This window comes from Ricinus communis, chromosome 1 (assembly GCF_019578655.1).
Source record: "Ricinus communis isolate WT05 ecotype wild-type chromosome 1, ASM1957865v1, whole genome shotgun sequence".
Lineage (NCBI taxonomy): Eukaryota > Viridiplantae > Streptophyta > Magnoliopsida > Malpighiales > Euphorbiaceae > Ricinus > Ricinus communis.
This window is the reverse complement of record NC_063256.1, coordinates 3,214,807-3,230,426: the sequence shown is the minus strand read 5'-3', so window position 1 is coordinate 3,230,426 and position 15,620 is coordinate 3,214,807. Positions and strand designations below refer to the sequence as shown.

Below are 15,620 nucleotides of genomic sequence, written 5' to 3'. Positions count from 1 at the left end.
ATTCAAAGAGAATGATTTTGGAACAATGTAGTCTGGAGAAGTGGTATGATAAAAGTGGGGAATAGACGCTAAAATAAAAACGAAATGTCTAAATAAAGAGGAGCTCTTAAAATTAATTGAATGTTATAATAAAAAGAAGCTAAAAAATAATTGATAGTATATATATAAAAGGTTAATACTACACATCAGATAATGTTTGGTAATTTGTCTTGAAAATTGGAAACTACAAAGTAAATATATTAAATTTCAGAAAATTTTAGAATGAGCCAAATTTCTTGGACAAGAATTTTTGATCGACCTCTTTAAAAGTTCTTGGATAAAAAATCATAACATTTGAGGAGCCAAATTTCTCATGTAATTTTGTACTTTAAAAAAAGAAAAAGGCTGGGTCGTTTTTTCATTATTATTGAATTTTCATGCTTGTCTGTGCTCGAAATATAATCAAAGTCCTTCATCCGTTGGCTCAGTATTTACTCTATATTATTGTTATTATTATTATGGAGGGTGACAATACTTTCTTATTCTAACTACCAATCATTAAAGTGACACTGGCAAAATAAAATTTGCATTTTTTGAATCTCCAAACATATATAGCATATTTTATTGAGGGTTCTCAAAATAGAATCATACTGAAAAGAAACTTTAATAATAAAAATGACCCTTTACTGCATTTCTGATTTAAAACTCTCTATTATCTTAGGTTCAGAATGAGGATGATTTGGCAACTATCTATATCATATGCGTAATTAGAAAAAGATAGAAGCGCATGCATTTTTCCAATTGATGAAAAATCATGGGAAACACAAGTACATGAAAAAAGTAGTGACACTTCTCCAAGGAAACACAGTCGAACAAGACAACCTCAGAGAAAAACATCGGAAAAAGGAAACCAGTTTATATTTCATAAACATTTTATTTGTTTAGTTATTAATTAAAGTGTCTCTGATTAGACCGAAGCAAACTTTTTATGTTATTTACTTTTATAGCAATTACAATATATAAACAAAGAAAATTAAAAAAAAATATACAGCAAGTTGCCTATTTTTGAGATTTATCATAACCCATCGTAATATTCCATGTTTAGAATCACAGGTTTCAATTCTTTCCTTTCAAGATTTCGACACCATTTTCCGATTGAGATCGTATAGGAAATATGGCTGTGATAGTGATTTGTTTTTTATTTAATACACCCCGTCCTATCACGATTTATCTTTTATATTCCATTTCATTTTAAAAATATTGTTATCTAAATTTAGTGTCTATTCCCATTTATATATCAAACCGATAAATAATTGAGACATAATTATTAATTTTAAATAATAATAAATATGTATAAATCATTTATATATATGTATCACTTTTCTATTTCTTATAATGTATACACTAAACTAGAGTAAAAATTTACTTTCATCTAATTTAAAATACATTTCTTTTAGCTAAGTTTGATGTATATTTTCATTTATATACCAAACAGATAAATAACAAAGCATGTGTCAATCATCAAATGTCGGAGTGTAAAAGAATCATACATACTTGTTATTTCATATTAGTTGCGGGTTACACCAAACATAAATATAAATCTATTATTTAAAATTCAGAAGAATTTTAAATTTTTAGTTTATAAATTGAGTTTAATTTTAAATTAGCCAACTATTTACTTATTTTCAATAAAAATATATTTCAAATCACTATTTTACCCTACAATAACTCATTATGTAAGTGTAAAATTAAATGCTTAAATTTCAAAAACCAACTTTTATTCTCTTATTATTGTTTTTCTCTATATCTTAATAGAAAGAATTTATCTATTTACTCTCCTATTTTCATTCTTCACTTTCCAAACGACGGGTGACACAAGACCCATATACTATTGGGTTTGCTTCTATACTGGGTAGATACCTGACACCACCACCTGCAGTAGCTACTGCTCCTATTCTATATAAATACACGAAAAACTATAACATAATTGGACAAAGAAAAACAAATCTATAACAAAGAGAAGAACGAAAAGCTTAATTCCATTTTTATTTTTATGATTAATAAAAGAAAAATAAAATTAAAGAATAAACAAATATGAAGTTCTTACTCATCAGACAGAAAGGACTGGAGCGTACAGCTCCTACCCAATGGGAACTCGACAGCGCATTCTCGAGAAACCACTCTGGTTTTGTTGAAACCTGCCAATTCCCTTATAACCCCCAATCTCTATCTATCTTACCATTTTCACATTCTATTCTATATATAATATGCATGCTTTCTTGGGAATACTTCACATGTAGCAAGAAGAAGGGAAAGACCCAAACCATTTATAACTTTCTTTCTCTATTTATCTACAAATCTTTCTCTCTTTTGGGTTCGGTTCAGGTGTTGGTGTTTCTTTTTTGGTTTTTTCTTGGGTTTTGTTTGTTGGGTTATTTTGAGGAAACAAAGATTTGAGAGACAAAAAACAAAAAAGAAAAAAAAAATTACAGAGAGAAAGAAAAACGATGGGAAGAGGTAGGGTTCAGTTGAAGAGGATAGAAAACAAGATCAATAGGCAAGTGACATTTTCAAAAAGAAGAGGTGGATTGTTGAAGAAGGCTCATGAGATCTCAGTTTTATGCGACGCTGAAGTTGCTCTGATCGTTTTCTCTCATAAAGGGAAGCTCTTTGAATACTCCACTGATTCTTGGTACTAACTCTATTCACTTTCTCCTACCTTTTTTCTTCCTTCTCTTTGATATGCTATATCATTTATCTTGTATTTTTCTTCTCTGGGTTTAGGTTTTTCTTTTTTCTTCTTTTTCTTTTATTTCTTATAAGATAAGATCTGGGTCTTTTTCTGTGTAGATTTTTGTTTCTGTCTTGAACATAAATTTTCAAACTCTTTAACTCACTGGTGACATTTTTCTCTTGGTTTCATGACTGCTTTTTTTTTTTTTTTCCCTTCTTCTCAGAATATCTTTACCAATATTTGTGTTTCGTACATAACAATCGGGACATGGGGTGTATATACATAGCTATCATGTAGAATGACTTCATAATAAACATAATCTCTTCTTTTGTTTTGTTTTTTTCCCCCTGTGAAATCAAGAACGGACTCTCTCTATGTCCATCAAAGTCCTCTTTTTGATTTATTATAGAATTTTGATACAGACAGTTAGCATCTTAAAACGTACTTAATTTATGTATTAACAACCTCAAGATGCTTTACTAAGTCTTGTCCATTCAGAAATGCAATTAGTAGTGCAGTTATCTTTTCTTTTCTTTTCTCTTTCTCTTCGTCTTAAGTAGACCATTGGGTATTGCAATCCAGTGTGTATGTTCGTTATTGACTGAGGGACTACTAATCTTTTATACAAGTCTTTGGTGCAAGACTTTCATGTAAAAGAAAGAAAGTAAGAAAGAGAGAGAAATTTTGTTTTTTGACTTAAATGTTTTCTTTCTTGTTTTTTCTTCTTTACTCTCTCTCTCTTTTGCCCTTCTGTGTTTCTTTTGTCTTAGATTTCTACAAGAAATTAAAACATAGTATGAGTCTGCTTTCTGCTACCCATCTTGACATCTGTCTCGGATCAACTGGCAATTCGACCAGTACTAAACTACAGGTGCATTGTTGTCTGCATGTGTGATATTCTGCATGTATGGGGAAGAGGAATATTATAGATTTTGAACTTCTTTGTTGGGAAAAACTATGTACCTACTCTCTTTTAAAAGCTGGTCCAAATTTCAGTGCAAAACCCTAATGTTAACAAGGCAAAAGCGGATCCATGATCTCTTTCTAGCTATGTTTTGTTTGGTTTGGCATCATAGAGTAACTAGCCGTACTATTTCCAACCTGCGAATTGCACGGACTTTGGCAATTCCTTAAAACTGTTTGTATGCTTTTCTTTTTCTGTCTGAGCCCTTGGTTTAAGAAAGTTTTATTTTAGTAATTCTTTTGTCTGGAACATGGACGATGTAATAATGTAATTAGTATGACAAGAAACTCATGGTTTACATTTCAAATATAAAAAGTATCATGGTTCTGAATCTGTTGATTCACTTTTAGAATGAGGGTGGAATCTTGTGCAGAATATTGAATATTATAAGAGGACATGGACTGTTTATCATCTGCGAGTAATTATATGTACTTTGTTTAAAATGAATTCACTTTTAAGAGAATTTCTATTGGAGATGTATACAATTTCAAATCTTAAAGAAACTTCCTAGTGTATAATATTATTTTGTGTAAACTAATATGAACCTTTTTGTGTGATACAAATAGGAAAAGATTGATTAGAGAAATTAATAATACTAATCTCATAGAATTAAGAAATAATATACCAACTAAAACATAAAACAAGACTAAATAAAAGCCGTAATAGTAGTATAATTGTATAGTTGAAAAATTAAATTCATTATGTATTTAGGTTAATTCTTTTGACTTGGGAGTGATAACCACATAATTCTGCCAACATATTTTAGTTGATTGAAAACTATTAATAATGCTTCGTTTTCTTATTATTTTCTAACCCAATAATTTATTATTCCATCTTTATATTTTGCTAGAAAAAATTATTAGTGCAATAGCTTATTAGATAAATAATTTTGCAATAACTAGTTATATATTTATAAAATAAAACAAAAAGTAATTGAAGCGATAGTATGCTGCCTAAAGACAGGCTAAATTTGCACACCTAAATTTTATTAATTTGATCACTTTAATACTTTAACTTCCGAAATAACCTAATAGATATCTTAACTTCTTAATTTATGATATTTAAATACTTTTCGACATGTGGCCTTTTTCAATTTATTCACGCGTATTGCTCATAAGTATTTAAATATTATAAAAAAATAAAGTTCAATTGTTTATTAGGTTAAATCAAAAACTAGTGTTTGTAAGTTTAAATTGAAAATTAAGATGTTGAAATAACTAAATTATCAAATCATGTGTTTAAATATGTATTCTGCTTAAAAATAATTAACAATCGTTATAGTGTTTATGGAGTGGCAGTACTGATGCTAGGTATGCTTCAGCCTATTTTCTTCTATCTTCCTGAAATTGTTACTTTGCTTTCTTCGAGTCATTAAAGAAGATATTTAGTTCGTACTTTAATTTTTTTAATCTTCATAACCTGTGACTGTATGCATATTGTTTTTTATTATTATGAATTCTCCATGGGTGCATGTTGCAGTTTAAAGGAATCTAACTGTGTCAAACATTTATTTAACAAAATATATTATATTTGAATATATAAGCATTCTATTGCAGGAGTTATTATTTAGGGATATATCATTAGATACAGGCTATCTGAGGAAAATACCATTATATATAGGCTATCAGAGAAATGATCAACAGAAAATTGGTTGATCAATAAAAGCTGAATGATTTAACTTGAATTATTAAGAACAAGCAAGACGTTTAATCTCTAGTCGCGATTGTAATGAAAAATAAATAAAAAAAAACACTCACCGCTATGACTTTCCACTGTAGCCCAGATTTTACTTTTCCCACCTACATGTTCAAGAAAATTTGCGTTGCCTAATAAAAACAGGGAGCTTTAGTTTAAGGTGTTGCATCCTTTAGATTGGTCAATGCCTTTATACAAGTTATCTGTCCAGCCTGATTTTGTAATACTCCATCGACTATCTAAATATTTAGTTATGCATATTTAGTTACCTCGGCATATCAGTATGAAAGAGTCCATTATATTTAACTCTTGCTCATATTAGAACTAATGCTACGATTAAATAAAATTAAAATTCATCCACTATAATTAAATAAATCACAAATTACTGATGCAATTAATAGAATTTAAGATAAATCTTAGTGTCTAGGAGTGTAGTTTACCTATCCAAACTATGAAATATATTCGTTAAATAAAAGCTAAAAAAAGAAAAAGGAGCCAAGCCATTCTATACTACTTATATATTGGTTATCTTAGAAAACTTAGAGCTAGTCGTCGTAACATTTTTCAATTAATTGGTTTCTCTCGATTGTGAACTTTGCACCCTCGTCCAAACATCTCTAAGGTCGAGTACAAATTGGTAAAACCTATAGCTTGAATTCTTTATATTTATTAGATGAAGATGAGCCTTAATTCGAGCTTGTCAGGAGTGTGTGCGAATATTTTCTTTTTCTGATCTTTAATGAGTGATTATCCAATATACCTAACGTTCTGGAAAATAGTATCTCATCACTTGTATGCATGTCTTGATAGTGCAAGATGTTTTATTACTGTATTTATATATATGTGAGGCCTGTTAATTATATCCTCGTTATATTCTAGAGCTACTACTTACCCTCTACCTTAATCAATTATGCCGTACGAAACTGTTAATCATGGGGTCGTATTTAGAGATGACCTAATTCTGAAAGTGCATGTAAAGGGGTTACGCTATTTATTAGTTTATTGCCTAGAATTTTTTCTTATGCTATTTGGCAGTTTATTTCCTATATTCCATGCTGCTTTCTCTTCTCTTCTCTGATTCATTCATTGCATGTTCTTTTTCTTGATACCTAAGTAGATTTCTTAGTATTATCATGCTCTTTTTTTACAAGTATCATTAGTGGAAAATTTATATTTTCGAGTGTGTCATACTTGCCTAATCTTGGTGTACTGGCTCTTTCATATATTAAAATCAATCACTAGTTGACATGCATGATTGTGTCTCTCTAATATATCACATGATTGTCAAATAGTGATTGATTTTTGGTGCACAAGAGGGACTTAAATTAAGGCTAGAAATTGCTTTCCCTTATGAAACATCATACCAGCCGCCACTTTCTAATTGACCATCCTTGCTTCATCGAAAGATGTATGCTCGCAACGTTCTTTAATCTGCTATTTTTTGGTTTTTATGTGTTTTTTTTTTTTTTTTTGTGGTACCAAGAAGTAGTTTTGTGAAGTTATTTTCATAACTAAGGAAGACAATATGCCATTATTGAAGAAAATTTTTTTCTTAGCTTTTTCATCAAGTTGTCTTATCATCTCGGCGTTTATGGACAACTGTTAAATTACCTTCTTAGCTATTCTTGGTCTTTTGTTCACTTGCTTTTAGGCATATATCTGATTTTGTGTCTCCCTTTTATCTCAACTAAATTCCTCCCTGATTTAACAAATAAAACAAGCTTTATTTCAAGTACGAACACTATATATGATGCCCCAGATCTCTAGACACGGATCAACACATGAAAATTTATCGTGCTATAAGAGTTTAATGTATATCAGCGAATAAAAATGTTAATTGAAGATCAGGTATTGTGTTCTCTTTTTTGTGCAATAGAAATTTCTTGCCTTGGACTGATTGTTATTGATCATATTCTTGGGCAACAGCATGGAAAGGATTCTTGAACGCTACGAGAGGTATTCATATGCAGAAAGGCAGCTTGTAGCAACTGATCTTAACTCACAGGTATGCCCTATTCGACTCTGATCAGGAATTACCTGTGGCCTGCGAGTAATACCAGCCGAGCGTCATATATGACCCTTTGCTATATTTCTTCGGAGTATGTTTGTCTCGTTATCCATATGAATGGAATAAAGGTTTTCTCAACCATGAGTTTGATTATGCAGGAGAATTGGACCCTGGAGTATAACAGACTCAAGGCAAAGGTTGAGCTTTTACAAAGAAACCATAGGTATATACTGACCTGAATGCATTAGTGTCCTTGTTAATTTACTTAAATTATTTGACTTGTACGGCAATTCACTCTAAACCTTTACCAGGCATTATTTGGGAGAAGATCTAGACTCTTTGACCCTGAAAGAGCTACAGAACTTGGAGCAACAGCTTGATACTGCTCTAAAGCACATCCGGACGAGAAAAGTAAATTGATACTGCTCTAGATTTGTAGTTCATTGCATTTCCTTTTACTTTATACCAGCTGACACTAGTCATGTTTCTTTCTTTCAGAACCAACTGATGTTTGAGTCCATCTCTGAGCTTCAGAAAAAGGTAATGCATTATCTCGACTGATCAAAATGCATCTTATACTTCTAGGCTACTGACTTAGAGTTAGTTGAATTGCTGTGATCACATTCCACTTCAGCTGAGGACTTTGATTATGACTTAGAAGCAATAGAGGAAATTGCAGAGAGAACTTTATGCATAGAAGAACAACCTAGGGCGTGTGATTGTCCTACCATTACTATTTACAAGAAAGAGTCTAGGGAAAGGCTAAACGTAGTGGCTGACAAAAGATCAAAAAGGCCTAGCCATTAGCCTGCAGCAAAATGTAGTTGATCTCTACTAGGGTTCTGTATACTAATTTTTTGTGTTCTAAAACTGTTCAAGGTCTAAATATAATGTATTCGTTGGCAGTAGAGAATGCAGCTTTTTTTTTTTTTTTTCTCTTACCTCAATAATAGGCTCATGTTTTATTCTCTCGAGCTGGTTTCTATTTTATTTTGTTCAGGTATAGAAGTAAGGATTTCACTCTTCTATGACTATGAGTACTCAATAAGATAAAAAAGAAAAAAAAAAAAGGAAAACGTGAAATGAGCTTGTTCTTTGTTTCCTCTTTATAACTAATCTTGACCCGAATTAGCTCTATATATAGTGTCATCATTTTCTTTTTGGGGTGATTTATGACAGGAGAAGGCAATACAAGAGCAAAATAACATGCTATCAAAGCAGGTGAGCTGCCTCCAGTATTCAGTATAATAGATAGATAATTCTCTGATTTAACTTGTAAAGTGAGAATTGACTCCTGTGTTAGTATATAAAGGATTAAACTAAGTCAATTGCATGGAAATTAGGCCTAAGCCAGTCACCAAAGATAAAGCAAGTTGAAACTTGTGGAGCCAAGTGAATTCGCACTGTTCCTTTAGTTTTAAGAGGATCAGGAAAAGATTTCAGGAAATGAATTGTTACAATATGGTATCATACTATTAGATGGAAAATATCCCAAACTTACACTTGTAAGGATCTTTTGCTAGTTAGCTAATTGCTACTCGAGCATTGCAAAGACGGAGAAAAATCACAACATTCAAAAAGGCCATGTTAACTTGAATTGTGAAGGTCAAAGTGTTGTATGCCCATTTTATTAATTTAACATGGCTCGAGATTACATTTCATGAATATTTTAGGTTTGTAAAACAGAATGATAAGTACTGTATCACTGCCTACTTTTGATTTGGTAATAGATTAAGGAGAAGGAGAAGGCAGTGGCACAGCAGGCACTTTGGGAGCAGCAAAACCATGGCAATAATGTGTCACCCTTCCTTATGCCACAGCCACCACTTCCATGTCTAAACATTGGGTAATTTATCCCTGCTGTGATGCTGTTACTCCATAGTTATGCACGTATACTTTTCTACAACTGTCTCTGTAAGCCAGTAATTAAGTATTTCTAGCATTTGAGCATTTCTTTTTAAAACGCAAACAGGCCATTTGTCCTTTGTTTTATAAAACTCATCGCAAAAGCTTTACTTCTAAGAAAATTTAAATTCAAATTGAAATTAAAAACTTCTGATTAAAGTTGCGAGAAATTTATTTAGACTAATTTTAATTAGTCCTGTGATTAACTCACCATGTATTGTTTGGTATGCAATCCAGTGGCACTTACCAGGAAGAAGGACAAGAAGTGAGGAGGAACGAGCTCGACCTTACCCTGGAACCCATATATTCATGTCACCTTGGATGCTTCACCACATGAACTAACTGCTCGAAGAAAGACATGCACCGCAGCTGCAAAATGTCCTCATCAAGGCTTTGATTTGTTAATATGGACATGAATCATTATTGAAGGTAACAAATATGAGAAAACTATTAATATGATCACTGGACTTGATAATTATCCTATCAAGATTTCGATGCATGACAAATGTGTATATTGGAATGTTGAATTAATGTATAATTTAAGATACTACTTGATCTTTGCTTCCATGTAGACATTGAACCCTTTCTTTTTAAGATGATTTAAATCTTTGATTAAATCTGTCTTGGAAACCATTTCTTTACACAGAAAGGGAAGAAAAAAGAAATTCTCTTATGCTTAGAATTCAAGAATAGAGATTAAGTCAATATGTCAGCACTTTATTGGTTTAAGCATAGTACTACTAGAGATGCTGTTGAATCATTAACGTACGTATGTTCCTAGCAACATTCATAAGCTTATTGCTACGAACCCTGTTCCTCGTTGCTTATCAAATAAAAATAATAATTAGTATAAGTATTCTACACAGGTATTTGAGTAAATCTTTAAAATCCAACAAAATTTATGCATACAGATTTTTAAAATTTGTTTTGACTTTTGAAAATTGAACTGTGTTCTATGAAATTTCATTTTTGTCCCTCATTTTAAAATAAAATTATATTTTTGTCTATATTTCAAATTGTCTCTTGTTAGTACCTTTTAGTTCTTATAATTTTTTGAAATTTGAGGATTAAAATGATTTTTTTAAAATTTTTTCAAATTAAAATATTATCTGAAGTAGAAATTGAAATGTGAAGATTAAATTATAGATAGATTATTTTATTTTATTTTTATTTTTTTTATGGATCGACTAAAATGTTTTGAATGGAAAAAGATTGAAATAAGACAAATGTAAATGCGAATTTCATAAAAAAGTCAGATTTGGTCTGAATGTTATAGGAAGTGATAGAAAACTGGAAATATTGAAGAAGGGATAGTGGAGTCAAGTCTACTTTGGAGGCAGTTAAAGCTGCCAAACAAAAGCCATTGTTTAAACATCCAAAGAAGGATTTTCTCTTCCTTTCAAAGACCAAAACTTTCAAGCAAACTGCAAGATTGAGTCTGCTTTCTTTTCCTTTTTCATTCTTATTATAGTTTTGCAGCTAAGATGAGCAAACTGCAAGATTTCTTTGGTAGTTTATATATTCAACATCTAAAAGGCAAAATAAGGTTATAATATTTTAAATTTCGTTTCTTTTTAGCATTAGGAGAAGGAATTCTTACAGTAGACATTTTAAAATTGGTACTTTAGTATATATTGCTATACAAAGTTAACCCCAGAATCTTTATTACTTTTGGGTAAGATTTTGTCAATGACATTTATGAATAATGAGTATAGATATCTTACTTTAATAACCTTATTTTTCCTTTTTGTTATGTCCTTTAAAGTTTCATCATTGTGTTGAAAAGAAATTTATGCTGCCCTAGAAGTAACAGCTCAAATTCAACTGATCCATCTGATTTTCAGATTGAAACCATTAGCCTAAACTAGTTAATGCAAATTAATTAGTAGATATATATTAAGCTAAAAAAATTAAAAATTAAAAATTTATATTTTCATTGGTGTGAGATACTATAATCGTTGCGAATTTAGATTTTCTGATTCACTATAAGTTAAATTTTAAACTCATACTACTGGCTCAAAATGATTAACTAAAGCTAATTACTAATTGGTCTTTTAAGTTAGACAATAATTATTTCCCCCTCTTCCTATTTGGGATTAGGGTTGAATGTTAAAATATTTTATCTATTTAAAAGTGATTTTTAAAATTAAAACAAATTTTAATATTTTTTTCTTGAAAAAAAAGGCTTTTTAAAAAAGACTATTTAACATTTTCTCCTACTCAACTCTCCTTTTTGTTTTTTCGTTTTTATTTCTATTATCTTGTTTCAATGGAAGTCAATATAATCGAGTCAAACTGAGGCATAAATGACCATAGAACACAAATCAAGTTCCCCAATAAAAATTAAGGCAGCGTTTCGTCATCTGTACGAGAGGCTAAAGAAGAAGAAGAAATCCATGAATTATTTGAGCTTCCGAATTTGAACATCGCTTTGTAAATAAACCCAACATTAGTCTCAGTTTGATCATTAAGGAAGTAAGAATCTCCCATTAATTAATTATATTATACAGTTTGGAAAGAAAGTCAATAAGAAATCTAGTTGGTTTTAGTTCAAAACCAAAAACTAAATTAAAAAAGAAAAAAAAAATCGTCCATTCTATTAGTGAAAGAATTAATCATTTAACTATCGATTTGTTGGTTAACTCATAATAAAAGAAGAAAACGAAATAATAAGATTTTCTTTAGCACTGAAACTTTCATTTTACGTACTAAGATTTTATAGCTCTAGGATCTTATATGTTTTAGTAAGTAAATACCATTGCACCCAATAAATTATATGACATTTGCGTAGTTCATAAATAGTCAATGAAGTTTCCACCATCCATCTGCTGCACATTTTGACACAAGGAAAGTAGTTTTTCATTTCTGTGCTTAAACATGCGAAACAAATTTCATGAAAGAAAAAATCCCAAGAAATGAGCCTAGAAAATAAGGTGAATTGCTTGCGAAAATGAATCTGTATATATTCCAATTTAAGTATGAAAAAACAAGAAATATGTGCGTGAGCTGTATCATGCATCTTCAAGTCTTGCATCCTGCAGCTAGGCTACTGAGAATCTTCAGGTTGTTTCATGAAATACCATCACCTGAATCATTATTCCAAGAAGGATCACATTCATTAGTAACGGCACCTAAACTTCATTATAATTAAAAGAAAGCATGGTGAATAAGGAATATCTTTTCAGTGTGACCTGAGAACTTCAACTAGAATTTAACAGAAATGCATTGCTGAACTACATCATAAAGCTTCTAGTACAAATGTAAACCAACTAGAAAGCTAGTACTGCAATTTCTTTCTTTTTTCTTTCGTTTCCTTCTTTAAGTTCATTGGACTCCATGGCCTAGTTGCTTTACGACCGCAGTACCATTAAGCTAAAACCCATTCATAAAACTTCAAGCAATTTAAAAAATGAATTTTCCGCAGAAGATAGTTTTAGACAAAATGATTACCACTTTTCTAACAAAGTCATTACCTTGTCGCAAACAGGACAGTGTTCGCTTCTTTCCTGCCATTCATATATACAACCAAGGTGGTAATGGTGCTTGCATTCTGTCACTATCCGCGGATTATCAAAAGTGTACTCTGCCAAGGTCAACACAAGAAAGGAATATTGAATTTCTGTAAGGCCACGACTACCACAATCAATCAAATACATGTATCCTGAAGAAGAAATTAGTTGGGGAAGTATCTTATCCTGGATTGAAAATGAGGATAAAATGGCCACTTATATTCTCATCAAAGTCTTACCTTCTAGGCATGTGGGGCAGACATCCTCATCGTCAAGGGAAGCATAGAAATTAAGAAGATGAGGTTCCATTTTCTCCTTTGAGTGTCTAATCGGATACGTCGAGGAATCGTACTCATTTGATGTAACTCCACTACTAGTATTGTCTGTAACAGTACCATTTCCACCTCTCAATTGTTCTTCTACATCTTTGTGCTGTGTTTGACGTGCTTCTGCTGCATTTGCACCAGGCAAATTCAATTCATCCTGTTGCAAATGGGAGTGATTGGGATTTACATCAAAGGACATGTTCTGTGGGGGAACTGTGGTGGTAGCAGCAGTGGTAGTGTCAGATTGTGTATTTATGGCTTCAGGGACGATCGGCGCATCTCCTTTGTCGAAAACTGCTGCATACTGTAGGTAAAATTGTTAGCAAATGATTATTAAAAGGTTTAAGGTTGTATTTTTACTTGTTAATTTGTGGAAATAAGTGCATTACAGAATAAATCAATTCTATTAAATTGTGGCATATTAAGGTGTGCACAAGAATAATTTGATTTGACAGAAGTAGTACCAAATTGATTTGACAAAACTTAATAGCATACAAGATCCTAAGGCAAGTTATTCTGCAACTTCATCCACTCATGCTCTGTCTAATATTGGTGACAGATATGCCAAAATTCCATTTGACCATCTTGCCACAGAATTTTAGATACAGTATGTGACTTTTCAGGAAATTTATATTCTCAGTTTATACCCTCCCTGTCATAGAACTGGACATTCTGATACTCTTAGCCATTCAATATTTCTATTCAACTGATATGTTCTTCTGCCTATTTAGCAGCAACATAAAATCAAAGCACCCACTAATGGAGCTGAAATATCTTTTGCTTTTTGTTGTAACTATGTATATATATGTACCTTGGTGAATAAGGTATGCACTAAACAATCAAGACGGATGCTGCAGGCTACTCTCTGAGAACTGCTCGGATCATGATTATCTTCAGGATCCTCAGGGTGAAAGCAACAGAAAAGATTACCCATTTTCTGACTTCCAATATTTCTCTGTTTTAATAACTCGGGCTTCTGCAAGAAATATTGCAATAACTGCTTGAAATATTGAGCTCATGTACGGATTACAAGAGTTAAAAATAATTCAACTTTTCAATGAAAATAAATAAAGGTGATAAACCAAGCAATGGCCTCTATACGACATATTTATCATTGAATATGATGTATATGTTAGCGAATATATGCATCTGTAACTCAGAGAAGGAAAGAATTATTACTTTGCTAACCTCATAATCAAAAGAAAGCCCCACAATATATAATTACATATTAAAGAAAATGATTAATTAAAACAAAAAGCTAATGCATGTCTACATATAAAATATACAAAAGATACAACCAAAATACATGGAACAATGGAGAGCCATTGACATTAAAACACAGGAAGGAATTAAAAGAGAGAGAGAGTGCATACCTTAGTGATTTGCGACTGTAAAAACATACAAAACGAACATGTTCATATACGCATTGTAATACACTCAGAAGACTGAGAAGGAAATCCCAGATACAATCGGATTACGGAATCAAAGTAAATAAGATCAAAATAAGGAAATGAGAAAAAGAAAAGAAAGAAGGCCTAAATTGACCAGGAAAAGAAGATTTTTGAAATGAAGAAGTTTGTAGCAATGTAGGAGTCTTGGGCGTCAAACAAATTGCTTTCTTCTTTAATGGGTCACTTTCGGCTAAACAGAGATTAATGAGCCTTTAGGTCAAGCCCAATTGGAAAAGCCTAAAGTATTTTTCTAACCTCATATCAAAACGCCCAGTCTCTTTCTTTCTTCATTTTTTTTTTTTAAATATAGTCTTTAAATTGATAGTTTTAATAGCTCTTTCTTTTCTTTTTTTTTTTAGAGTTAAGTCAAACCAGTAGCTTACTCGTGCGTTGAACGACTGTTATTATTATTTTGATTATAAAATTAAATTGATAAATATAATTTAATAAATTTTTTAAAATTTTAATATTAATTTATAGAATTTTAAAAAATAATAGCAAATTAATTATTTTTTAATAAATTTAATTTCTTAAAATTTTAAATTTTTTTATTAATATAATTATATAAAAATTATTTATTAATTAATTTTAATATGATATAAATTAATATATCAAAATAATTGATATTACTATTCTTTTAAAATTAAAAATTTATTATATAATTAAACATGAATTTATTATTGAATATAATATTAAAAATATAATTTAAGATGTTATTTTTAAAATTAGAATTATTACCTAATTACAAAACTAATTTATTAGTTAATATAATATTAAAATATAATTAATATGCTATCTTTTATGATAGAATTAGTATTATTATCTAGTTAGAAAACTATTGCTTAGTTGATATAATAATAAAATATAATAAAATACTATTTTTTTTAGAATTAGAGTCAATGTTTAATTAGAAATATAACTTATAAATCAATAAATTAATTGAAGAAATTATAAATTTATACATAAATTTGAATCTCACGTGTTAAAAGTAAGTACACATGTCAAAATAAAAATTTTATGTGTCAAAAATTAAACATACATATCAGAAA

The 15,620-nt window shown here is 30.5% G+C and overlaps 2 protein-coding genes across 2 annotated transcripts; one reads left to right on the top strand and one right to left on the bottom strand.

The window, feature by feature from the left end:
* The first annotated feature begins 2,246 nt into the window (after positions 1–2,246).
* On the top strand, positions 2,247–9,789 carry LOC8264605 (agamous-like MADS-box protein AP1). The gene is made up of 8 exons (XM_002512005.3): positions 2,247–2,671; positions 7,299–7,377; positions 7,539–7,603; positions 7,692–7,791; positions 7,879–7,920; positions 8,560–8,601; positions 9,111–9,226; positions 9,523–9,789. The coding sequence occupies exons 1-8, from the start codon at positions 2,487–2,489 to the stop codon at positions 9,620–9,622; spliced, it is 729 nt and encodes a 242-aa protein (XP_002512051.2). The 5' UTR covers positions 2,247–2,486; the 3' UTR covers positions 9,623–9,789.
* Positions 9,790–11,611: 1,822 nt separating this feature from the next.
* On the bottom strand, positions 11,612–15,079 carry LOC8264604 (E3 ubiquitin-protein ligase At3g02290). The gene is made up of 5 exons (XM_025159609.2): positions 14,494–15,079; positions 13,932–14,096; positions 13,034–13,424; positions 12,759–12,868; positions 11,612–12,371 (listed from the first exon to the last, which is right to left on the bottom strand). Exons 1-5 carry the CDS (start codon positions 14,518–14,520, stop codon positions 12,345–12,347), a joined length of 720 nt encoding a protein of 239 aa, XP_025015377.2. The 5' UTR covers positions 14,521–15,079; the 3' UTR covers positions 11,612–12,344.
* Between the last annotated feature and the right edge of the window lie 541 nt (positions 15,080–15,620).